This window comes from Buteo buteo, chromosome 1, assembly GCF_964188355.1.
Source record: "Buteo buteo chromosome 1, bButBut1.hap1.1, whole genome shotgun sequence".
In the NCBI taxonomy this organism is placed as follows: Eukaryota; Metazoa; Chordata; class Aves; order Accipitriformes; family Accipitridae; genus Buteo; species Buteo buteo.
In genome coordinates, this window is record NC_134171.1 from 49,156,320 (window position 1) to 49,183,680 (window position 27,361).

Consider the following 27,361-nt stretch of genomic DNA (forward strand, 5'->3'; position numbering starts at 1 on the left):
GTAATGCAGCCAGCTACAAAATCAGAGACCTGTTTCTTCTTACTCACGTCGTCTGCAGTCCATTAGTGTAGCTTCTGGCACCTTGAATCGAAGAGACCCTCCTGCACCGGGTAGTCTTCCCCCTACTTTAAGCAATTCTTTGGCTCCAAAGCCTTCTACATTGACCACGTCCAGAACAGTCAAGTTGTTTCTGCCATAATATAAAAATCAAGCAATCAGCCACTAAAACACAAACGAAGTTTACAAAACCCCAACTTTGCTATCTAGGTGCTAATCCAAGACAACAGTGTTTCAGTAACAGAATCACTGGCCACACCTGGATAGGTTTCCCCTAAATACCGACAGGATCACTCTGGAAACAGTCACCAGTGAATTTGACACAGTGAAGGACCAAGCTTTGTGTCCACTGTCACCAGATAACAACAGTGCCACCTAGTAAAAATGGTTGCTGCTTCCATAAACTCTCTTTTCCTCCAGAGATAACCAATGTGTGGCTGCACATTAGACTCACTGGATACTTAAATCCTATCATTATGGATTTAAGCTGAAAATAGCAAAGCCACCCAATGTGTTGCTCTCAACTCAAAATTGCCTCAGTACATTCATATGCATTTTATAAGCCACTGATCGCATATCAAGAAAAAAAGGCTCTATTTTTTAATGACTGAGACATAAGACACAAAGACTGTTTAAGCAATTTTTATTAAACTGGAGGTATTCTGACTTCCAAATTTTGACCATCTGTCTTTGCTCCAAGATTTGGCAAATTGATTTTTACATTGAGTTGTTTGATTCTCACTTACAACTGAAACTTGGCTTACCTGATTAAAATAAGGGAAGCTACTCTTTTGTAGTCAACTGGTGTAAAAATTACACCAACTTTTCTGGTTTCCAGTGGCTGTAAACTTAACCAAAGCAGCTCAGAACTGCACTTCTTGTTGATGAAATCCTCTTGATGTGCATTCTGTTAAACAAATATGCACATCTTATTCACAGAAAACATGTGTGTTTAAAGATCTCTATCAAGGAAGCACTACACACTACATCTTTACCTAGTACCACACAAGGTATTCTTGGCAAGGTGCAATAACTGCTAACTAACTTGTTGTGTTATACAGAAGTCTTTCAATTTAACAACATAAAACATCAGATAAAGTTGTTTATTTGAGCAAAAGTTCATATTACTGCACTTATTGTTAAGAAGAATGTATTACTTCATTTTTTAAAACAGCTTTTATCTGCTCAGATGGAAAAGGATATAGTGTCTTTCATATTCAAGGAATCCTGAAACATTTCACAACACAATGAGAACTGACAGTATACTGATTGCACAGGGAAATGTGGCAACCATTATCCCCTCAGCGTAAGACTTGCAACTTGATTTAAGTGAGAAAAGGACTGTTGGCAAATGTGTTGATCATTTGAGTCACTGGAAACAAGCCAAAGTGAACTCCCTACCATATTAATTGAAGACCAGAACTACCAGAAGTTCACTGAGTCTGGAAATAATGTACATTTGTTTGTTTGTTTCAATGCTGCTGTTTATTCTTTTTCCCATTAAAAAAATGAAAATAGCCCTAAAAATTTCTATTCCAGAACTGGGGCATCTTAGAAAGGGGTGATCAGACACCTATAGCAGTCAAAACAACCATAATCATTAGAAAATAGGCTCTTGCTTGGTTGTTTTTCAATTCATGGCTGTTGTACTAATGGCTTTTCTGATCTTTTCCAGTCTAAAATGTTTTTATTCTTAGCCTATTTTGTGAAAAAAGAACATAGAAAGAAGTTTCAGAACCTGCCTTAACAGTCAATATTTATTAAAAGCAAACCACGTACAGCATGTGCAAACTTCACCCTGTCACTCCCTACAAAGATACACATGCACTCAAATGTGAGCCTAACAATTCATTACACATGTATATAAAGTGACTAGGCAAATGATGACAAATTAAAAAATGTAAATATTAACAACTAGTGATTTGGTTAACAAGGCAAGATCTGTCTCATACGTGCTGAATACCTATCTAACCATACATGTTCCCCTTAGCTCCTCAAGTCTCTAATGAAAAACAGATATTGCACACACTGATGTCAAGATCTACCACTATTTTTCCATTTGGTCAAGAGTATGGTATATGGGACTGCGGAAATTCAGTCCTACCCATGTACTAGTGGAACCACCTCCTCTTTTTCAGCATGTGCCTACAGGCTAGGATTTATGAACTGCTGCCTCCTCTCTTTTACAACAACTCTTATAACTGTTGCCAGAAAGGAAAGGTCAGCTTTGATTAGTGTAGCAAACATAATCTTTTCTTTTTATAAGGTACTAATCTTTCATTAAGGTCTTAAAGCATATGTGCAGAAATGTGTATCTACATAGGACATTAAAGATGTGGCTGCAGCATGCCCAAACAGCAAGGAAAGTATGTTAATTCCAGGCTTTTGCACAAACTAGAAGTCTAAGAAGAATTCTCCAGGTACCCTGGACAGTACTCTGGTTGTCAGAATATGCCAACATCCCTGATACAGCATCTTCTCTATTTCTGTCATCCATGACACAACCCCCCAGGGTATAACCACAGCTCAGCACTGGTGTGACACAGTCAAGTGTTATCACAGTCATGTTAAAAATGAGGCAATCAGAACCAGAGAGCCATGACATTCCAACCTGAATCCCGCAGTTGCAATGAGACTGAGGTGAAGTGTAGAAAACAGCCTTCTCCTCCCTTGAACTACTGGACAGTATTTCCCTCTACTGAAAAGATTATAAGCTAGCTTCTGACAACACCAACTCAAAAGCCTTACACTTCATGGTCAACCTGGGGCTAAATATAAGTCCCAACACAGAATGCAAAGGGTGGCCTCTTCAACGCATGCAGGCAAGCATGCACATGCTCCCTCCCTATAGTTGTTTCCAAAACAGACTCAAACTTTGAAAAAAAAATTAACTGCAAAGATACAAGCCTGACAGAGAATCAAGGAAACACTATTAAATTGCTTTAAATAGCACTTGGGAACAACTATATGTAGTGTAGCTAGAAAAAGTTTTTTCTAGTGTGTCAGACCACTTCTATCAAAATTAGCCATCTTACCCTGTGAGAACATTCATCCATGAGCCTGAATTCAGTGGTTGTGAAATTAATAGCTTGCACATTTATGTCGAACCTAAATAAATCAAAACAAAAAATTAAGCACTTCAAACCTAGTCTGTCAGAATTACAATGACTTATTTTCACACGATGACATTTATTCTTAAATAAAGAATACTTTTACAATTGCATTTTGGCATATGCAAAATACAGTGGAAATGTCAGTCTGAATTTTAACAGAATACACTACAAATCAGTTTTATGTGGATTCCACACATTTGGAAAACAGACAAAAGGCTGGGCATTTTAGATCTCTCAGCATACAATATTGCAAAAGATTACAATCAAGAAATACAATTTCTAAGGCACACAAACACAAATGCCTGGAAGCTTTTTCTGCCCACATAAGTGTTAAGAAATAATCATTATCAAATCTCATTAATTTACTCAAACATCCGTCCTTCTACTCATGATTTTTTTCAGACAAACTCCTATTTTTCTTTCACATACTTTGCAAATTCAGTTCACTTACAGCAGTTGATTATTTGCCTGAGAGAAAATTACAAGCATTTGACATAAAGGTATTAAAAACAATAGGTAAAATTTAGATTACAGAGGACTAATGGACCTCCAGACACTGAATTGGAGATTCACTTGCCACAATTTTCTATGACATTAGCTTAAAAAGAACCAGTTAGTGGACATGATTTCTGGTAAATCTAGAAGATCTGTAGAAAAAAAAGTGTGCAAAAACAGAGAAAATGTAATTTCAAACCACTAGAAAGAGTCTATGTGGAAATTATATTTAGTATGCAAACAGATGTAGTTATTAATGTGCATATATCCATATATATACACACATGCATATATATATATGCACATACACATATGTATGTAAAGAAATGAGGTTAAAGAAGCAATTACACGGGCATTTGGACCCCGAATAAGCAAGTTACACTTAAGCATGTGAGTAGTCCCACTGGCTCCAACCAAGCAAATAGTCCTAGCAACTACACAGTTTTTCAAAGTTAAGTGTAACAGCCAGGGCTTATTTTCATGAACTTCAGCCCACTTCACCATGACCCTTTATACTGTTCATCTAGCTCTTATCTAGATTTCTCATTAGATCTTCTCAGTTCTAAAACAGAAAGTTTAAAACAATGTAGAAACATTGGCTTAGCTGGCCCTAAACATTTACTGTGGGGTTACTGGCTCTGGACCTGAATTTTTCTTTGTGGCTCCTGTTTCCTCTTCCTCAACCAGGGGTTTTACCCAAGAAAAAACTAAGAAGAAATTTTTTCCGGGCGGGGGGGGGGGGGGGCGGGGGGGGGGGGGGGGCGGGGAAGGTTCAGTTACCTTCCTCCTCACTGATCAGTCTATAGACTGTGTACTTCCCAACCAGCCTTGCAGGGAGATGCACGTGCCCAGTTCTGCAAGTTGCTCACCTCACCTGGGCAGCCCGCAAAAGCTCACACTAAGCCTCAGATCTTAAAAGATGACCAATTATAGTTTATGGCTGGCAGACATAAACTTGATGAAAACATGCTCAATTTGGTTTTATCAATGATCAGGTACATTACAAAGTCATGTGTCATACAGGGAGCTGCTCTGAACATGATTATATCTTCCAAAATGGGTCAGAACATTGTCCCCACCCAAGTTGCACTTGGAAAAAATTAAACAAACAATAAGCAACAAACATAAGGCACAGCAAATAGATCTTTTAAAAGGGAAAACAGTATCCTGAGATAGTTATACTCATTACCATTTGTTGAGCAGACTCAGTGAAGCTTGGGGATCAGGGTAGTGAGAAAGAGGCAGAAGCTGCAACGTAACTGGGAAGGATGAAGGGTTTCTTAGTACGAAATATTTTACCTAAATAGTTTGAAGGGGAAAAGAAAAAGTTAAAAACTACATACTTGAGAACAAGAAGGTAAAATAATTCAGCACAGGTAACATGATCTGCATTTTCAAGGGACTTCAACCTGGCTTCTCTCTTAATGCAATATAATCATATGTGCACAAAACTGCATGGAACAACAGGACATATCACCACAATGTCACCATTTGCAAAAACAGCTAAGAGTGCATGAAGAACCACATGTGCAAAAATAGAGAATTCCCCACCCCCAGACAACCCTTTCATTTGGATTTTGATTTACACATGCAGACATGAACAAAGCTCTTCCAAAGAAGGTGAAGTTAGTGAGGTGCCACCCTTTCTTACAGAAGTCTGAGTGCAAGCAGGATATACACATTGCTATAATGACTGGCAATGAAATGGCACAAATGGAATATTAATGTAATTCACAGTATGTGCACATGAAAACTATCTCCATATGATTGGTTCTGGCCGAGGCTAGGTTAGTAGTGACTTAAATCTGACAAACAAGGAAGAAACAACTGTGGTTGGAAGACACATTGCTCTGCTGATCTCTCAAGTGTATATCTCTTGCAAGTGTTTTACACGCTTCTGTTACATAAGGTAGTGGCATGAGGAAGGCCATCCCATAACCACATGCAACATTAATGACAGTACATCCTACCCCTAGTCCCTTGTTCAATTATTTTACCACAAGCATGTAACTTATACAATGATGCAAGGAAAGCTTTAACAACCATGAACAATTGTTAGTTAAGACTACACTGCTTTACTCCTCTCCTTGTATTAAAATATTACAACTAGGTAGCTAGAGAACTTATCAAAGAGCCAAGAGGATACAAAACTGGTGTTTTAAATTAGAGTTCAAAACACTGATCCACAAGCAGTATGAAAATGCTAAGCATCACCAAACATTAATCACAGACTTTGTTATTAAAACAAGCTAAACATACATCAATCCAGAAAAAGCGTAACAACAACTATCCTTACCATACTACTTTTAACTGCTGTGGCACTGAAGTTGAGCGTAAGGCCAGGCTCTGTAGTCAACCGTGGCAAGAAAAAGGCAAAGAACCCCTCTTCAGGCTTCTTCTGATGAATAAAGCGAGCCGATCCTGAAATACTCCTCCTGCTTTATTGGCAAAACCAGAAAGCTTTGTTAATTTTATTTTCTTTTTTCTTTCAAGCAAAGAACAAAAAAAATGATGATTTGCCAGGACCTATAATTACGTCAACTAATCTATCCTTGAAAATGTTCTTCACAAAATAAAGCCCATAAAGCTGTAACCTAGTAGTAGAGAGTCAGTGTAACTTATGTGCATACCTTCAGTCTCCAATTTTCCACCTGCAACATGACTGTGGTTTCCACAGCTCTACCCCCTTATTCTGGAAGGGGCTGATGTCACCAATGCACCATCTCTACAAGAATTGCTCAGTCACAGTGACTGCTTCCTTCCCAACGCCCCCAGTATGCAATATCCATTAGGCCAAGGACTAAAAACCTTAAAAGCTATTCAAAGACCCTAATCCTGAAAAGACTGCTATGTGACCTGTTGATGAAGGACTCGTGCAACTCCATAAATGATCTGGTAGAACATGCTTTGACTGCTTTCATATTGGGTAGCTGTGGTGAGGTTATTATAGTCAGAACATTATTTACATTCTGAAGTTCAGGCACCTGAAATGTTTCCTTATGGCTGGCAGTGCCTTGAAATGGAAGCTGGGGGTGTCTGAGGTGCTCCGATACCCTGGGTGCTTCAAGATAACTAATTTAAGTGCAGGAAGGTCAAAAACATTTGTTCTAATTAAGAATACTTCAGAACAGAAATATTCTTACAACACTGTACTGGCTTGAATTAAGAACCTCAACAGATTCTGTACAGACCTGCAGGCTTCCCCACGTCTTATTTTTTGCCATCTTTCATAAAGTTCACTTGCAAGCTCAGAATCCACATCCCAGGCAGAACGGTCCAGAGAGAGACTCTTCTGCCAAAGCAGATTTGCTAAAACGATAACAGATTTTTCATATTTTACAGAAATAACATTTGCTCCTTCCATCAATCTACTTCTGAACATGAGTAATCAGTATCTGCAAAGGGTCCTGACACAAAAATATAAAAGGCAACCCCGTTTTTCCCTTCAGAGCAAGCATATGTGAGGGTATATATGTTATTCTCCATACCTGGTTTGCCTAAAAATGTACATCTGCAAAAACACAGTAATTCTACATGTAAACAAGAGTATGGATGTCGCACAGGCTTTCTATGCTCTAGTAAGCCCTTTTTACTGTTGCTATTTCTAATGGATGCCATTGAAAAGTCATTACATTATCAGTAGCCTTCACACAGAACCCTCCACTGATGCCAACAAAGCATCAGGATCATATACTATTCTCTACATAGTGGTACAAAATTACAATATCACAGCACAGCAGGGAGCAAAACAAATCCCACAGTTTGGCAGAAATGGTGTTTTCATTTTAGCTTCACTTTTCAAGGTGCTGATAATTTTCTCAAATTCTTCTTAAGATTAAATTGCAAGGCTTTACATCAGTCTAAAGGTTAATGCCTTTTAGAAAGTTAGTTCTGTTGGTTAGTTCATATGGGTTCAAGCATTTTCACACAGCAGAAAGGAGTTAGAGAAGCAAATTTCTATTGAAAGAAAACAAAAATGGCTTATTTTGAAAGTACACGTACTTTATTTTACAATCCTTAGTGTTTAAAGTAGCCAATTGAGATTGATGATGACTGGAATAATTCAGCTACAAGTTCTTTGGGTCAGTGTTTTTCAGGCTTGTGCATTAGACTTCTCTATTTAACAAATATTAGTATCCTAAATTAGAAGGCAGAATACCTGTCTGCAAAGATCCGATTATGTGTGTTATTAGAATGGAAAGCAAGCAAGCAATGAGGGCTCACTTCTATCAGCAATATTTCTTTATAAAGATTTTAAAAAACAAACAAAAAAACAACACTTGCTTCTAAGATAGGTACCTAAGCATGTACATGTATCAGTAATTCTTCAAGCCACGTGTTTTTTACATTTGACTGACTACTTTTGCCTTCTTCATATCCTCATACGAAAATATATTTTAGGAAAGCATCATCTTAAAAACACATTCAGGAGAGCACTCACTGAAACATTTAAAGCCTATGGTACTCAACTGCCTACAGAACTTCTTTACTGAGCAGAGATTAAAAAACCCCCACTATTCTGAATCAGCTTTCATCAGATTCAACATTCTTCAGGCAGTATCGTGTCTATTTAATACCAAACACTGTATTTTGGTAAACACCAGCCAGGTACTTAAAATAGCTCCCAGCAGTACAGTACATGGAGAGATTCCTCAGTTCCAGAAAGAATGAGACCCCTTCTTCTGTTGCATATGATACAGCATTAAGGATGCTCTTTTATAAGCCTGATGAATGATCTTTTGCAGAAATCTATTAAATTAATGCTGTGAGAAAGAGATAAAGAGAAGGCCTTCAAATTTAACTCTAGCTAAAGGCAGGATATTGGTTAACATTTATTTTTTGTTTTTCATCAGAGACTTCCCAGGTTCTGGGCCCAGATTATGCACATTTTCTAATCACTTTGAGCTAGTTGACAGCTTTATCATTCTACCTCAACATCTCAGGAGAACATGCATATGAAGAAAGCAAGGAGCAGCACACCACCAATGAGAACTTATAGAGGAGTCGTAAATATTAATTCCAAAAAACTGTTTCAAGACAGAACAATAGCTTAGCACATGCTATGGAATTAGAGGTCTGAGATACTGCACAGTGTACTTAGTACAGGTTACTCAAAGCCATTTATATACTCCCAGAAAAGTGGATGTTTTTAAAAAGACATAAAACTTAGTACTTGCATGAACAATCTCAATATTCTCATTACAAGTCTTGCTACATAAAATGAATTTTCTACAATAAAACTACCATCAGATGCCTAAAAAAAAAAAACCCAAGATGAGCATACCTGAATCAGACTTTCCCAAGTAACACTGAATATCACAGTGGGCAATCGCTTCAAAATTAAGATCTCCCTGCTGGAAAAACAAAACAAAAACTACAACTGACTGTATGACAAAACAACAGGACAAATTCCAGTTTCTCAGTGCATAATTTGGACGAGTCAAAGAAGAGAATGAAGGTTGCCTAGAGAACTGTAATTCCATTGCTGTTCAACTCTGGGGGCTTAATATCTCAAGCTACAGGATGGTTTCACAGATTGGTCTGGTACTGAGTTTTTCTTTCAGGACTGAGGGACAGATTTCTGGCCTATGAAAGAGGCTGCTGCAGTTTGGTTTGGAGTGCATAATCACCATTCAACACAACTGAATACGATACCTTGGACACAGTCGAATATATCTGCAGAGGTATTTCAAACATCACTCCCACATTTGTGGCCAAACAAATACTAGAAAGCACATTTGTTACAGCGTCTTTCACAATGAGCTTCAAAGAAAATACATTCCAGCAGCCTGGAGGTAGAGTCAAAGGTTTGGCAAAGTTCAGAATCTAGAAAGAATCAGACAACTGAATTAAAATCAGTGCAGTATTTTTGGTGCAAGCGGTACCTTGAAGAATGTAAACTTTCTCTTCCATCATGTTTTTGCTGTTATTACACACACATATGCACCCATAACTGATCCATACAGTGCACATATGTAAATCTCCTATCTAAATATACCAAGAGCCAATTAGATGCCTACATCATGTGCTTATTCATAAACCAGATTTGTCTGGTTTGAATCAAGCAATTGCGCGAGTAAATTATTGGCTTCGCCTTCTAAACTTCAAAGCTCATCTATGTACTAAAGACTTCCATTACAGCCTATGAAGAAATGCTGAATCCTATAGAGCACAAACACTGCAACAATTCTGAGAACAGAGTAATGGTCTATAATTTGATGCATCTGTAGCTGCAACTCAAATGAAAGAACAGTTGCTAATAAAACAACACAAAAAATAGCCGGAGAGTGAATAATGCCTACCGAGAGAGTAACCTCTTCAGGACCTAATAGTTCCAGGCATACACACACCTTTATTTTTAACTTACTTCAACCAGCTCTGCGAACATCAAGTTCTTCAAAGAATCTATTTTGTACGTCAGAGGATCATCCTTAAATCAAAGACAACATTGTAAGAAGCAGAAATAAAGCTTACCTTTAAAATGTTCTTCGTTTCTCTGGCTACGAAGACTTCATTCAGTTCAATGCTGAAGTCAAAATTGTTTGTAAACCATATGGACCAAAATCCTGAAGTATTATGATGTGGTTCTATATGAAACAATGCTGCAGAAGGATCTACGTCAAAATACCTGAAAGTAAATACAGAAGAAAAATAAATACATCTGCAGTTGTCCTTGAACACACATAAGCGGTCCACACAAGAGCAGATAACTGTAGTATTCTTGCATAATGAGGCTCTTCTAAGGTTTTAAGGAGAAAGAACAAAATTACTTCCTTTGGAATACCTACATATAATATCAGAGTAAAAATTGACAAGAACAATGTAGAAGAGGTAGGCAGGTAATCACTCCACCCTCTTGCTATGCTATATGACAACATTGCCTACTGCTTTGTGATATGGTAGTTTGGATGAAATTGGCAATAGAAGACTGAACAAAAGACTTCACATTTTTTCTATAATTATCCTACTTTTGTGTTGGATTAATAAGGATGGTGGAAATTTTATCACAGACTCTAAGCAACATTCACATGATACAAGCTGCTAAGGCACATCTTTTTACTGGGTCCTAAAATTTTTCCTGAATACAGAAATATTGCTTGAAATGTCACAGGTCTATTTTGGCAAATGACACAGCAACAATAGGAAGAAGCCTTTTCACTGTCCTTGGAATCGTTCAGTGACAAAGCAAACTAACCTCATCTCTTACAATAGGGTATACAATATTCTTCTTATAATATCAGTGAAAGTTAACAAACAAACAAAAATCCACTGTCAACCTACCCTTCCATCACAGAACAGGAAAGACAGGCTTTTAGTGTTGTAGTGCCTTCCAATAGATTATTCTTCTTGTTGTCAGCATAAGGACTTTCACTGCCACAGGATGCAGCTGTGCAAAGAACAGACATACAGGAGAATACAACATCAGCCAGAACAAAAGCACATCTGCAATGATTTTCATGTGAGGACTTGGAAGAACATTACAAAGGGGAACATTTGCTGGTTTAATTCTCAGAGGTGAGCAAAGCATCTAATTGCTTATGTCCTAATTTTCAGAGGTTCCAAACCTTGCTTTAAGAAGAATTTATGAATGCTACAGACTTTCAAAAAAACCACACGCACAACAAGGCTGTGAAAAGCAACCTCACCAATTTTAACCACATTGTCACTGGCACAGCATTCTTACTGATATTAATAAATGAAAAACTGTTCTGAAAAAAAAAAAAATCACATAACATATAGTCCCTTCTTTCTTCTTATTTACCCTTTTCTGCTACAAAAAACAAGTCCCAATGTCATTATGAAAGCAGTCTGTTTCATAAATGTTTAAAGTCTATGCACTGCAGTCTAGCGGTCAGAATAGGAAACAGGCTGGAGTCAGGAATGCTTAAATGTTAATCTTTGCTCTTCCACAAACAGGCCTGGTCTCAGGCAAGCCTCTTCAATGATCCTGCCAAGAAATGTCATAGAAAATGACCACCCAAGCACAATAGCCTTTTAGAAAATACACTGGAAACAGAAAAATAACCACAAATTATAAAAGGATGGTGAAAAAGCATATTCAATAATTATGCTTATTGTAAAATCAGCTTACATTTTAGCAAATGTTTTCTTCCCCTTTTTGAAATACATATAGCTTAGAGCCTTCGACTGGCGTAAGAGGAAGCACATATACACAAAAATGGTGGAAACTCTTAGCAGAAAGAATTCATCCTCTTTCTCAAAAAAGTCCAGACAAGTTGATTTTGAGATCTTTCAGGGTCTCTATCTGCTGAAAAAAGCTACCCTTTTATAATCAAATCCTGTTTAATTATATTATCTATAAGTATATGTATCCTGTACCTTTACAAGAAATAGAAGCAACTTTTGTAAAGTTAGTAGATGATGAAGATAGCAGTACTGGCTCAAACTCCACAGGTGATGTGTCTTTTTGTGACAACTGCCGTATTTCCTGCATGAAGACAAGACACAATGATCGTTGTAGCAGTACTACTATTATTATTGTAGCTCCTGTATTAGTGTATCTTCTTGTCAAATTTGCAAGCCAATATCTGCCATTTTATCCCATCTTCTAAATCAACCCATGGATTTTTAGTCAAGTTAACAGCTCTTATGTTTTTTAAAAAAACAGCCATCACTGAACTACAACTCGTCATCTAAAAGATCTATTAGGTGTTTGGGCACATTTTAAAAATACAGAAGCATCACATTGCCACCAGCAAAATCAATCTGCTATTAGAGAGCAAGCCAGGGGGCTACTTAATTCCCCAACCAAATTCAACACCCTAAAATATGAAGCCCACGATTACCTGTATATGCACAAGGCTGTTCCCAGAATGCATGATGTACACATCTACTGAGGAATCACCTGTCCAAAAGAATGAACACTGTGGTAAGTTCACCAAGGATGGAAGCACTCTTGCTTTGTCAGATACTCATATGAGAAGCAATCCTGATTTAAATTTAAAAATCATTGTGTGACAGCTACCCTTGTAAAAAGGAGGAACTATTCACATCTTGAGCTGGCAATCATGTCATACAAGAGTAAAAATCCACTCAACAAGATTTTTGGCCACAAACACAAAGGCAAGCATCAATAGGGAATCTTCCTTCGTTATCTCTTAAATGCTAGATGGAGCACAACTCTCCCCTTTCCTAGGGGCAGGGAGATTGGAGGCACAACTGAAGGAAAGAAGGATGGCTGACACTGCCATAACTTTCTAAGGGCCAACCTATCAATAGCATGAGAGAGTCCAGTAAAAACTCTTCTATATACACACACAGCTACACAAGATCCTGGCTTCACCTGCTTTGAACAGCAAGCATTCTCAGGAGACAATTGTGAAGCTGGATTTGGTGCTTACCACCTTCTGGGCTTAATAGAGGAATGGTCCTATCACCTGGTAGGGTAGTGACCTATTGACTAGAGCAACAGAAGATGGGTATAACTCCGCTTTCACCTGCGGATAAGGTGGTACAGCTATATTGGGTAACCACCCTTCATCACTGGCAAAGCTATGTTCCTGTCTACAGGACACCAGGAAGGTCTAGAGGACCAAGAGAAGAGCAGCAGGACAGAACAAGAGATGACTATTATACCAGGGTGGTCATCACACTTCCACGAAGGAAGACAACCTGAGTTCTTGCTCTTGCTCATACTTGAATTACATAAGTAGATGCAGGCTGACGTAAAAGGACATTCTCCCAGTTCACCAGGCACAACTTCTAATAATGAGTGTGCTTTGCTCAGGTGCTTGAAAGCAAGACTACAGGTGCCACCTTCCAAAAGAGGGTTCAAGATGTTGATTCTGAGTGAGCAGACGCTCCACATACCCACAGGTGTTTAAACCACATACTCTTCTTCAACCTTTCCAGCTGGCTAGCTCCCCTGTGCAGACCTTGCCTACCTGCTGTCCCACTCTAGGTGCTAACGCATGTGCTGTACACTGAGACTAACACAGCACAAAATTCCCTTTTGTTAGATCCTTCCCTCAAGACCAGGTCTCTCATTTAATTATACAAACAGAAGGCAAGCAAGCATTGCTGTTTGATACGGTAAAGCCACCACCGGTACTGATGGAGCAAGACACGGAACTTCCCACCGACAGCAAGTCCAAAGGGCTTATATGATCAGTCTCTAACACAGTGAGGACTTATAAGTGCATTATATTTAATAGAAAACAGCCTTAAAAGCATACTTCTAGTACTTTAACCACCAAAAGTGCTAAGAGCGAGCACCCTTGACACGACAGATGTGAACAATTCTCTACCAGCATCAGAATAAACGTAAGTCCACAACTCAACATAACAAAGCACTGGCATCTCACCAGCAGGGAAACTAGGTTTACAGTGGGTATTTCAGTTTCAGCTCTGTGTAAATATCACATCACAGAACAGGCACAGGGGGAACAGCATATGTTGTTTTGTGATAGATTTTTAATCAAACTTCTCAAAAGACAAAAAGATCATGTTCTTTTTTTACTAGTGTGTTAAAAAGAATTATTTTGATCTGGATTCTTAAGCAGTTCCTTCTTCGTCTTCAATCAGAAAGTAAAAACAGCAGAAATGTCTAAAAAAAGCTATTCAGACTGCAAAGCTCTATAAATAATTAAAAATCCCCTTGATTTAGAGGATTTGTTCACCCAATAAATGTAGCATAAAGAAACTTCAAGGAGTTGATTGTTTTGCCTGTGGAATTCCAGCTTACAAGAACAAATGATGCATACATCTGTATTACCTCATTACCTGACTTTCCACAACAGCCACTATCCCCAGCACTGTACAAACCATTCTGCCTTCATAGTCCTATTATGGTTAATTTAATTAATGGGAAACCAGAAATGCAGTCATAGAAATCGAAGGACCATGACATCCTTTCATACTATTTAAGCAGATGCATAAGCATGGGGGACTAAAGACTGGAACTGATGTAGTTTACAGCTTTACAGTAGTTACCTTTTTATAAAGAGGATTGCACTTGCAGTTAACTCTGCCCTAAACAAAGTGGCTGACAAGCTGTGTTTAACAACTGATTTGTTCTCACTTACTCGCAAAATTTAACTGTTTCTGAATTTGATTTAATTTAGCACATCAAATCACAACTTATGTATCAAACCAAGTTCTATTACAATTAAGTCATATTCAGGACTTACCTGAGGTCTTCGTTTTTTCCATTGCTACATAAACTACAAAAAGATTCTCCAGTAAGTATTGTCTGTGCTCCACAAAATCTTGTTGGGCATTTTCCATTCTTACCGTTAAGGTCATTTCTAGCAGCATTGGGTCATCGGACATAAAACAGCAACTCTGGAGCGAGACAAGGGGATATGGTGTGTGTGTGTGGTGGGGGAGGGAACAGAAAAAAATTCATTACAGTAAGGTATTTTGAGAACTTAATCAAAGGTATTATCTAACAGACAAGGTTTCCAGCACCAAAGTGCTGGCAAAATAGGAGCAATTAGGACCTCTGCTAAAATCTCAGCAGAAACCAAAGACAGTGCAGGTACAGACAGCACAGCAAAAACAAAGACGAAAAACAACTAAAAAGGACACTGAACCTTGAAAGAATGCAAATTTATAAACTGTCTTAGTCAGTCTCACCTCAGGGACTGCAAAACAGTTTCCTTTGTTAAATCCTCTGCCTTCAATAAAATGTGCCATAAACAGACTGATGCATGTGTCTTAATGGTAGGAAGACAGTTCATGTTCACTGGTCTGTTTATAGTTAATTTTTCCAAATCCTGTGTTTTTTGTCTCCATTTCTCACTGAAGTAATTTTAAAAAAACAAACATACATGTACAATTCTTAATAGAAAACACTGTCGTCTGGCTAGAATACTTCAGATAAATACAAGTAGGATCTTATTTCCTTCTGTAAGTAGGGGCTGCTGTTAAGACAGCTGAGTCTTAGCAAATACAAAGACACAGACACCATTTCACAAAAAATTAAAGCCGACAAAGCAAAACAAAAGTAGACAATCAACAGCGAGTAACATGAATTTGTCCTGCATCATGCCATGAAGGTCGCTAAACTGAGGCTCCGATGCCCTACCAAGAGGCCTAATTTGCTCAGGAGGAGGAGGAGAAAACATCCACCCCGGCACGTGAAGCGCTCTGGTGAAGTGGCAGCAAAACACCTTCAGCTCATCTGAAGTGCCGCAAGGAGGTACAGCGGGAGTGGGGAAGCGTCTTGGGGAACAGGATGCCAGTTCACTGCTCACACAGCATCACAGGAAGCCTCAGCACTTGAAATGGCTGCCAGGAGCAGGAGAGGAGGCTGCTGTGGAGACTGGAGCACAGGGATGATGTGCCCTTGGGAAGCTCGCATCAGAGAGCGGGCAGCTGCACTACATGTAATCCGAAATATTCAGGTGCATCTCAAGCCTAGGCTTATTCACCAAAGCAAGCCAAGAATCAAACAAGGGAGTAAACCAGCACAGGATCACTGTGATGTGTAATGTACAGAAAAACAGCTAGGGAGTCTGGGTCTTGTCACGCTTGATAGAAGAAAGGTGCTGCAGACCACAGCGTGGGCCTATATATCTGATCCAACAAAATACCCCACTGAGTACCATCATTGCTGGGAACCAACACCCATTTACTGTGTAAGGACATTTGAGGAGAGGGGGGGAGAGGAGATTCGGACGGCACTGCCCAGGAGGAGGAGGAGAGCTACTGTCCTGAACGCTCAGAGCTTTTGGAGGGCGCGTTTCTGCTGACGAGCTCCCCCCTCCTCAGCTCTGCCCAACGCCAAGGCCACCTTCGAAGCCTCCTGAGCGAGCACATGGCCCGAACAGCCCAGACTTCAGCCTCTCAGCTCTCTGATCTCTTGTCAGTGTGAACCAGAAACTTGTGAAACATTTCTGGAGAAAGGAAATTACAGGAATCTTATCACTTTTGTACGCCATGTAAGTAATACAATACCTACACGTTAAAACGCTTAGCCTGTTGGGTTGGTTTGGGTTTTGGTTTTGGGGTTTTTTTTCGGGGTGGGGGTGTCTTTTTCTATCTCCCCCTCTCTTACAGCTTATATTGTGATGTGCGTGACATTTAATTTATACCACAGGATATGGTTTTATAAAAGCATAGCTAAAAGCACAATTCCCCTTTAAACTGAGACATTCAAAACTGCATTGTTGCTAAAACTTCTAGAGCTCTGGGAAGTGCCCCTCTAAACTCAGATTAAAATAAAAAGACTTAAATAGATATGAAATTATAATAAAACATACCTTAACTTGCTGATATGCGTCATTAGGTAAACTGCATTCAAGGTGAACACGTAACAGACTGGCATTCGTAGTTTCTGCCTGTAAGAAAGAAAAGTGAAGAAAACATCAAGCACGTTGTTTCAAAAGGTGTTATCACATAAATCCGATTCACACACCACAATTTATAAAGATAATAGGACTGTTTCTGCATATGCATGACACAGCAATGTAAGAAACTTTTTTAAAATAAATACAATTACTCTGTACAGTAGGCCAGCAATCAATCTCCAATTCTCAGGAACTCCATCAATATCTACTTACTTATCAAATTATTATTATACATGATTATTAAATATTTGTACAGCATCAACATGAGCAACCCTTATAAACTTTCATATGTCAATAAATTGTATTCAACAAAGACCTTTTTGTATAATTTAAAAGCTTCTTGCCTTGTTTTCTGTATATTTTCTTTGCTGATTGGACACTGAAATAGTTACTAGGCCTAGAACATAAAGCTTCTTGGACACAGCTTCATGCCAAAATGGACAGACAGAAAATACTTGTTTTGCCTTTTTATTGATTGGAAAGGGAAAAGAAAAGATGATTGTGCCAGTTTGTAAAGCACTCAAATCTAACAGGGCAACAGCACTGACAAAGCTGAGCACAGTTCATGAAAGCTATCTGGAAATCTGGACTGTCAAATTACTCTCACAAACTGCTGAGACAGTATATCTTGATTCTAAATTAAAAAAAAAAAAAAATTTAGAGTGATAGACTTGTCACTCTATCAGTGCCTTAATTACAGCAAAATTACCTGGTGATTTTGAGACTGATGTGGACCATCCACCCACCCCCAGTTTCTCTTGCAATATGAACTAAATATCTGAGTGGGGTATCTGCAGGTTCAAGTCTCTGAAAGTGTCGATGCAACTGACTTTAAAGAATTTCAATAATTTGATGCCGAAAAGTGAAACAGTGAAGAAAAGTTTTTGAAGTGTCCAAACACCCTATTTCCTATCTCCCTGGGACAGGCAGAAGGGGGCAAGGTGCATCGGAACAGAGAGTAGATTTACCACACATGTGGGGGTCCAGTTTTATAAAAGCACAGCTAAAAGGAAGCCAACATGCATTCTGCATTCCCGATTCAACCAGATTTCATACCAAAATGACTGGGGCTTCACACAAGAGGGCGATGTAACCTCTGCAAAGGTGGTTAGCAGCGACCCAAACCCTGTCCCCCAGCCCAGCTCTTTGGGGGACGTGAACCCCTGCCACCTCCTTTCTTTTTTACAAACGCTTTTGTCCTCATCAAATTTTGAGACCAGAAAAAAAAATTTTTTCCAAAACATGCACCATTTTCTGACCTCTCATGGCTACGACTGCTAGTGGAGCTTTAATGAGGCAGTAGGATTATATAAAGAACAACTTTGGGGGTCACTTTTCTGGTCAGATAAACCTTGATGCTTAGACTTCCCTTCTCAGTGGTTCAAGCTTGAGAGAACACTACCACTTTCATGGTCCTAAATAATGAGTTGTTAGCCCTTATTCAGTGCCACTGTAGTTTAAAGCAATTTAAGACCCCACACCCCTATAAAAAAAATTAGCTAAATCACACTTTTCCAACTTTTTTAACTTCTTAGCCTGGCATAGATCTACATGGGAAACTGCTGTCACCTTAAAATTGAAGCTGCTAATGTAAGGCGCACAGAGGGATAAAAAAATGTTATAGGGGTGTATTTGATGTTGATCTGTTTTCTATGGGAATTTTTTATTTCCTTTTGTGAAGCTATCTTTGGAAAAGGAAAAGCATTTTCAGTTATCTAAGGCAGACAATAGATGCATAACTGTCATGCCCCCTATCTTCCAACACTGGTAAGACAGCTGCGTTAACTATAAAGAGAAGATAAAAGCATCTCAGAAGAAAACATGGTCAGAAGCAGTTTCCAGGAAGACAAACCCAGGACCATGTCCACATCTCCCAGCAGTGCAAGCACTCCATTTACACTGTAAAAATCACTGCCTATGAATCAGAGCAGAGAGCTGAGTTATGCAGCGTATGTTTGCACCAGAGGCGAACTGAAAACGAGAGGCATGGCACAAGGGGAAAAGCTAGAAAAAGCACTGCAAAGCAGTACAGCCACTGCCACTTCATTACCTGGTGCCTCTGTTTTGTATTAGGTACACATGCATACATACTTGTACATACACACACACTCAGCACCCACAAATCCTATATGAACTGAACAGAGAAGTCTGATAGAAGCCCCACGAATGAAATTCTTAGCAGTTTTGGCAAGTTCCTGCATTTAAATTTTAAAGAAACAGAGGCCTCTTTCAAAAAAACCCTAAAAACCTGAACCATCTGATCTGCAAGGAGCCCTGCTCTCCTGGTGAAGGTCTACGATTCTCGCTGGGGGACAGTACTGTAGGTAATTACTTAGGAAATAATACATCCATCAAAAAAGAGACAGAGCATCAACAGGACAGGTGGCACAGGCCAGCTCAAGAGCCACCAAGCAGCCACAGACCCAAGGTCACTTTCAGGGGAAGAATTCCTTATTCTGCCCTAGGTGCCCTGTCAATCGGACATGGCTCTATACAAGATTTTCAGAGATATTCTTGCATCATTATCAGGACTTTAGAGTTTAAACCACTTCCTGGAGCTTGGCTACAGTGTAATTAAAAAAGAACAAACACCGAACAAGCTTCCCCTTCTTCCTGCAGGCTGATACTTCAAAGTTTCTGTCCTAGACAGTCCCTGGCCCTAGAGAGAAACTGCCACTCTGAATGGTGTTAATAAGCTGTCCCTGTAATAATGATTCAGCAGAGTTCCTTCATTTTTTTGCAGGCAGTTAACAGGCTGGCACACCAAGAAAACTCTACTGCCCTGTTACCTTCCTCCTCCACACCCAAGCACCACACTCACACACATTTGCTTCTCTGATACTCTGTCCACCAGCACAAAACACAGCTTAAGGAATCTTGGGTTCCTGACAGTACATGCAGTATTTCCCATGTTGTTGGCTCAAACTCCTCTGCAAAGTCAGCAAAGTGATGCCTATGTCTCCTATGATAAGACATTTCACCCAGCAGGTCACTCCACCAATGACATTTCTAGTGTGTTTGCACAGCATTTTGAACACAACAAGGCAGTGACGTAGCTGCCCTGTTAGTGCCATCCAAATACTAAATAATGCCAAAAACCAGGCAATTGGAGCAAAGACTACATCCAGAAGCTGGATAAACAAAGATGACCTATATGGGCTCCACCATCTGTTACGGCTTAGCGGTAACGAGCCACTGCTGAATGGCCACGTGGACGTACTATGAATTCACAGTGTTGGACACAGCTCTTCTTTCCTCCTGATGAGTGAGCCAGGAGCCCAGAAATCCTGGGATCCAGGACCACAGCCAGAGCATGCCGATCCTGAACCCTTCAAAAGCTGAAATTTTGAAAAGAGTAACAGAAAGAGGGTGAAATTCAACAGTAGAAAAGGTAACTTTGTCTTTCTTCTTCTTCTTCTCATTAATCACAAGAATTTCTGCTAAAAAACCCTGGGGGAATGATGGAGAAAAAAGAAAGGCCTGCGTACCTTTGCCTATTAAAGTATAAAAACAACTCACAAAATCAACTGAAGTTCATTTTCCACAAAAAATGCAAACACAAACCTGTTGCATATTGTATTTCTAATGGAAATATTACTGTAGAGGGAAACTTTCGTCTGTAATTCCCATCATATTTCCAACATAAATACTTCGTAGAGGCAAAATTTCATCCATATCCATATGTACAGTTCTGGCCATTCACCTTCCAAAGAAATTTTACAAATTGGAGAAGCTGCAGAAAGGGGTTGTCAGTCTGGTTAAGAAATGGACAGCCCATCACTGAAGAAGATAAGATACTACAGAGCACGGACCATTCAGCTTGGCAAAGCAAAAGCTGAAAGATGTGATGCCACCTGCAAATGCTTCTGGGTATAAGCATCAGAAGCAGGAGGAGTTATATAAACTAAATGCATATCGTAAGAAACAAATATAAACCAGCCACAAAGCAATTCAGATTGAAAGTCAGGTGTAGGTTTCCAACCATCAAAGGAGTAAGAACAACTATTCGGGGTTCTGGTAACAATGCCTCCAGCAGTTCTGAGAACACATTTTACCAAGCACATGATGGGACTAAATGATGTTACCTTTCTGGCCTTGATGATCAAGGACATCAATATTACCAAACAGCTTAAACACAACCACTTTTAAAACAGGAGACAATAGAGACAAAAAATAGGCACACACCATGCAGCACTCGGTGAGCCTTCTCCCAGGTTTCCAAGCAGTATCAGTAGACTTCAGAGGTAAGGATACCTTTAGCATATCAAACCAGACATTGTTGCCCAAGGTTACAACTCGATTCATCCCAAGACGACAAGGGATGTGTAAATGAGGCTTATGCTATCCTGAACTTACACTGGTATTTACTTCAGTTAAAAATAAACAAGGGAAAGCAAATGTGGACAGTTAAGTGAGTATGACTGGTTTGTTTTAAATGCATTTTCACTACAAATCTCCATTGTATGTTTAATAGTTACATATTCTTAAGTTTGCACATATGTAGTCCCTCACTCAAACCTCATAGACCTATCTTCCTTCCACAGCTTCTGAGCCTAAAATATAAACTGGACAAAACAGAATCATACCAATTTTTATGGGATCTGGATCAGAATATTAGTAGAGTGAATTGAAGAAGGCATTTCTGGAGAGGACAGCTATCCATAGAGCAATATTTTTCTAAAAGGAACCCAAACTCAAGCCATAAGGTCCTCTTCAGTATTTAGATCTTGTCTACCACCTTCAGCAGCTGAGGAGCCTGTCCCACTGCTGCAGCATTTCTATCCAAATCAGTAACATTCAGCGAACTGAAGAGTAATTCCTCAATTATAGCCTGGCACAGGAAAATTACACCCACAGCAAAGAGAACTGAGTCAACACTCTCTCACAACTCATGTCCTGCAACAAGACTGGTGCCAGGTGGTACCTGCTGCACTGCCAAACATGACCTCAAGCTTGTACTTAGAGAAATAAAGCACAGGAAAATGTTCCTCACTATACAGTAAGGAAAATGTCAAATGCTCCCCCCAAAACTTCTCTACGCAGGAATTCAGACTGAACTGTGAAGTAGCAGAGCATGGATCCAAACTTCAGACAGTACCTACCTGACAACAACCCATTGAGCTACACATAAAGATGCAAAGAGACATGTCATGAACAGCATCCAAAAAAACTGTTCTCCATTCTAACCCTAGCACACCAAATTACAAACCATGAGGATTTTTGGTTCCTTTGCAAGAGTCTGTCTGTGTACACCCACAAGCAAGCACACTTATGTGATTACAGAAAGAGACTGGTACAGAGGAAAAGAAAGGAAGAGAAGGAAATTGTGCATTATGCTCGGGCAGAGGTAAGATTGACCTAACATATACGTAGCAGACTGAAAAATACGATCTGAGCTGAGAATTTTTCTCAGGTAGAACAGAAGAAGACATCACGAAGGCAATCAATACAGCTTACATTTAGATAAAAGATTCAATTCTGTTATGTGCTAAGATATTCTAAATATGTTTTTGAAAAAACTAAGTCTCTGTACAATACAAAAGGAAATTTGAAAGATCGTTTTTTCCGGTTAGTTATTCATTTGAAAGGTTCTGTATGGCCTGGAAGACTATGAAAATACCTCCAACTGTAACCAAATGACAGAAATCATTAAAGCTTCTTTCAATTGAAATAGTTATGCCTCGTAAATCCACCTTGGTGTATTCTCCACAGCTCCCTGCTTTAGTCAAACAGACGTAAGTGAAGCTGGTATCTTCAGCACTGGTACAGGCAGGAGGGTATACTCCAGCCTGACTCCCAGCTCTTGTTCTCATCCATGCAGCATGCCATGCTTTTTAACTGTGGCAAACTTGGTGCAGCCCTGCTGTGAACTGTCATGGGGAATGGGGTCTGAAGTAAAAAACAGAACAAACCAAAACAGCCTCCCCCAACTTTATAGTACAAAGTTTATTTTTTTTAGGACAGATCAATTCTCCAGTTTAGTTCAGGGGAGGGCCTCACAAATAGTTTTGTCGGCACAACTGAGAGGACAGCACACTACAGGAGCATGAACGAGAATAAGTGGAAATAGTTTAAATGTCGAAGACTGTCTCATAAAACCAGAAGACCAGCTATCACAGCAGCCCTGTATCTTGCAATGTCTCTCCTGCAGTCACTGGTACTTGGACTTTTTGTTAATGTTCCTTGCATCCCAACAACCTGACAACAAAACCCTTCTATGTCTAAGTTTTATGTTTCGTCTCCATTTGAAATGTATACTATACCAGTGTGTGTGACGCCTGGATGTTTTGAATGTGTGGAAGCAGTAAGTAGGCATTTGATAGCTGCACTCTAGGTTCTTCTGGAGAAGATGTCAGAGTTCCTGTTCCAAAAACCTGGTGTTGAAAAAAAAAAAGGTCATTACATCAACACCTAATATTTCAGTTATCACAGTAACATACAAAACTATTTTGCTAATAATAACAATCTTCCCAAGAAACAGATTGGTTTTTCACATTATATCCTTTTAAAAGACAATTTATAGATATAAAGTTCCAACGTGGAAAGTAACTATACACATAAATGGTACTATAGCATCTTTGCTCATTCAGGCTTTATTACAGAAACAAAACAAAGCACTTACTAGCAGGCCATAGGTGATCCCAAAAAGAAAGTATCTAAGCTCTCTTATTATTCTTCAGGCAATTACAATACACATATCACCATTTGGCAGTGCAGTAATTTCTGGAAAAACTTTGTTACTAGTCCAGCTGCATATTGAATTAAATGGTTTTGCCTTAAAAATTGAGTAAAATAATTTTTGATCATTTTCTTTTTTAAAGTCTGCAGTTTTCAGAGCACTATAAGATTTGCAAGTTGAATGTTTTTACTGCATTCATATTCCATTCCACCAAGATTAGTTTATGACAATGAGATGCAAGATAACAGGGGAAAAAAAAAATCATTGAGGTTAAGAAAAATGCCTTGGGGTTTGCATCTTGTATGCAAAGATTTTTTTTTTTAATAGAAAAAACCACGTTTTTAATTAAGAGGATTATACAATGCATTCTATGTTCATTGAAGATCTCTGACTAGAGATACAAAATAGCAGATCAAAGGGAATATGCCTGGTTTTTTTATGGAGGCATTTACAAAATACATTTTACTATAATGGTACCTCTTCTCCATTTGAGTGAATCTTCTGTACATACTCTTGCATAAATGCATTAGAAACATCAAACATGTTTCAAGGCTTTTGGGCTCTCAAGAGCACTGTAACTGTGCATCAACCACTTGAGTTATGCCCAATTTTGAAACTCTTAAACTTAATGCAAGCTGAAATCATGAGCAGCTACTTCCTCTGTTTCAGGTGGCTGGTGGAACTGTCCGTGAAAACTAGCCCGTTACTGATTTTAGCAGCAGTCCAACAGGAGACAAACTGATTTTTTGGTGGCACTGGCAACTGCTTCCCCACAACTTGTTGATAAAAGGCCCTGGCTGAGCTGACCGGGCAATAAATCAAGGGGTCAGGAGTGAGTGCAAGGAGAGAAGAGATGTCAAAAAGAAAAGGTCAGTCACTCTATAATGCACTCTTCCCTCATACTTGATGAAAAGTTCCTGTCAAATGCAACAATACCTCTAATAAATACTAAATAAATGCAACATTGATATTAAAAACCATGTATTTCAATTGGACTTACCTATGCTTCAATTTAAGGAGCTTTGTTTTCCAGCACAATATCAAAGTATGGGAACAGAATAGCTGGATGGTTGATTAAAGCTAGCATTGTTTTTAAATCACTGAATTCAGAGTTAGATTTTTCTTTAACAAATTAATAAAAGCAAAGAATTTGGAGTATATAATGTCCCTTATAAAAATAAAAAAAGCTTAAGACTTGTTTGAATTACTAGTTAATCAGGCAATAGACAGCTTTAATGCACAACCATTACTTCAACTTTCCTGTTTTAAGAGCCTAAACCTCCCACCCTGTGCTACATCCCCAATGTGTTTACATAAAATCCTGCAGAGTAGCTGAAAACCACCTAAAATATTTCCTAAATAGGTTTTTCATGACAAATGCATTCCAGCACAGTGCAGTCTAGACTGCAGTATTATATGAAACCAACTAATAGTGACAGGACCATGATCTTGTAGGTACACTTAGTATACAAACACACTTAGTTTTACTACCGCAAGTAGACCCACTAACAGTAGTAATTTTAACCATATACATGTATATGGGATCATGAGACTAGCAAGATCTGGTAAAAGGGATGAATTGTAAACATTACCCCACCTGATTTGTATCAGGAATTCAACGAACTTGGAAAGTCTCTAAGTTCAAGATGTATGAAAATCACTTTTCAAAACACAAGTAAATCCAAAACTCAATCCAAACTAAAAATAAGAGTAGTTACCTGATATGAAAGTACTCCATGAGATGAGGTATTTATAAATAATGAGCTTTCAATACTGCCTTCTTCTGTTGGCAGGAAGAGTACTCTGAAAGAAATTTTTCCCATCGCTGGAATCACCTGCAGAGACCACAAAGAAGCTTGCTTGCTCAGAGCCGGCGACCACAACACCCACCATTCAGTTGCATGGCCCAACAGACTCTTCCACATGTACACCCCTATCTGTAGATCCCACTAAGCAGAACCTCAGCCCTGAGAACTTCCATCTGTCCACAGCTCTCAACTCTTACTATGGAGAAGAACTGAGACCATGCAGCAACTCGCCACATTATGGATGGAATTTCTCGGCTAGCTCAGGCCTCGTCAGTCAAGACTCCTTTTGGCACGCGAGTTAATCAAGCAGCACCAACAGCCTCTGCGTGTACAAAAACACCTCCTCCCTGCATATACATACCTATTACAAACTGAATCAATCCCCACCGTGATATATAGTCAAATGAGTCAAAGCTGAACTTGGGCAACACAATTAGTAACCAAATAGGTCTAACTGAAAGAACAATGACGTTTATATCTGCACAGTGTCTTACCCATTCAGCCATAGTAAAAACACAAATCAGATGAAAGTATAATAAAAACCCTTTGCACATCAGCAGAGGATAAAATCTGGGCTTCATCAAACTGAGATCACAGCAATTCATTCTTAACATGTGTTATATTGTTATACATTGTTAAAAAAATTCCAATTTAAAATAATGGTCTTAGATCATGACGCAATTATGCTCATAATTGCAATACAAAATGCATAAAACATTTCACTGCAGTTTTTTTTGAGAAATATGCAAGACCATTCAAAAGACTAAAAATTCAAGGCTGTAAAACACCCACATGCCTGTGGATTACTGCATAATGCTGCATAAAGCAGAATGTGATTTAAACAGCCTCTTTAGCACTGAAAAATTCTTCTCTTTCTCTGTTACTGTAAAACACATTTCCTACTGTAGGTTTTGGATGTCTTCTCCCTCACCAGTCTAAGCAGAAGCAAGCAGAAAAAATGCTAGCAAAACAGAAAAAAAGTTGGAGGTCCTACAAAAAAGCACGAAGAGAAAACACAGAATGAAAAGCTTAGGCCAAAGGAAGCATGAAGGCTTGGCACTTGGCCATTACATAGTTTCCAAAAGTACATCAACACTTACCCGGCTATAAGCAGGAGACACATGAAACTGTCTAGTAGCTGTAAACACTGAATTCACTACAACTTCTCTATCTCTACTAGGGTTGTAGGCATGCAGCATTTTAGCTCTGGGTAACCCCAGTAATCTAAAGGGGGAAAAAAAAAAAGAGAAAGAAATTATTCACTTTATAAGCACAGGCAATATACAAAAAAGCAACAAACACAAATCACTCTAAAACATGTCGATATGCAACAATTTCCCAGTTGTAACCATTCTTTGGAAACATGCCAAAAAAATTTTATCCTTTAGTATACAAAGGCAGATCAGTAACATTGGGATGTAAGAGGTGCACTTAGCCAAAACTCGTTTGAGTCACCAGGAGTTGAAGAAAAAACCCAACCCTTATGAGGCACAAAGTTTTGAATAAAAAAGTTTAAATAACCAAAGACTTGTTTTGTCAGCTACAGCAACAAGTCTCTTAAGGCTTTTGCTTTAGCTAATACCTCCTAAAACCCAGCAGCTTATACATTCATTCTGTGCATGCTCTGAAACATTGCTTTAACTTAAAAGGCGATTGTGGTTTTTTTGGTTACTGATGGACCAAAGGCTGATTATCATTTAAGAATAGTTTTTAAAGTTTTCTTAGAGAAGAACTAAAAAAAATAAAAATCTCAAGCATTCTACCAGTATGTTTTGCCTGGGACTTTCTGGATTTTATTTTCAGAAGTTAAAGGAAGCAACAAGCTCCCCCTCTACTAGAAAGGCAATTTTTCAAGAAATGAACCACCAGCATGAAGAACTGATTTGACATCCATGC

General features: G+C 38.9%; 1 protein-coding gene across 5 annotated transcripts in view; it reads right to left on the minus strand.

Annotated features, from left to right (window-relative positions):
• Positions 1–27,361, minus strand: part of TMEM131L (transmembrane 131 like) — an 87,256-nt gene that overhangs the window by 23,333 nt on the left and 36,562 nt on the right. For 2 of the 5 annotated variants that reach the window (XM_075029612.1, XM_075029595.1), the window contains exons 5-21: positions 26,566–26,689; positions 25,376–25,492; positions 23,242–23,352; positions 16,892–16,969; positions 14,816–14,969; positions 12,473–12,531; positions 12,006–12,114; positions 10,947–11,052; positions 10,140–10,293; positions 9,321–9,491; positions 8,950–9,019; positions 6,857–6,974; positions 5,962–6,100; positions 4,855–4,964; positions 3,093–3,165; positions 822–964; positions 48–190 (exon numbers count right to left, since the gene is read on the minus strand). In XM_075029612.1, coding sequence (XP_074885713.1) covers positions 48–190; positions 822–964; positions 3,093–3,165; positions 4,855–4,964; positions 5,962–6,100; positions 6,857–6,974; positions 8,950–9,019; positions 9,321–9,491; positions 10,140–10,293; positions 10,947–11,052; positions 12,006–12,114; positions 12,473–12,531; positions 14,816–14,969; positions 16,892–16,969; positions 23,242–23,352; positions 25,376–25,492; positions 26,566–26,689 — 1,979 coding nt within the window. Of the gene's footprint in view, positions 1–47; positions 191–821; positions 965–3,092; positions 3,166–4,854; positions 4,965–5,961; positions 6,104–6,856; positions 6,975–8,949; positions 9,020–9,320; positions 9,492–10,139; positions 10,294–10,946; positions 11,053–12,005; positions 12,115–12,472; positions 12,532–14,815; positions 14,970–15,263; positions 15,429–16,891; positions 16,970–23,241; positions 23,353–25,375; positions 25,493–26,565; positions 26,690–27,361 lie in introns of those variants that run through there. The other 3 variants (XM_075029604.1, XM_075029587.1, XM_075029620.1) reach the window with 2 other exon arrangements.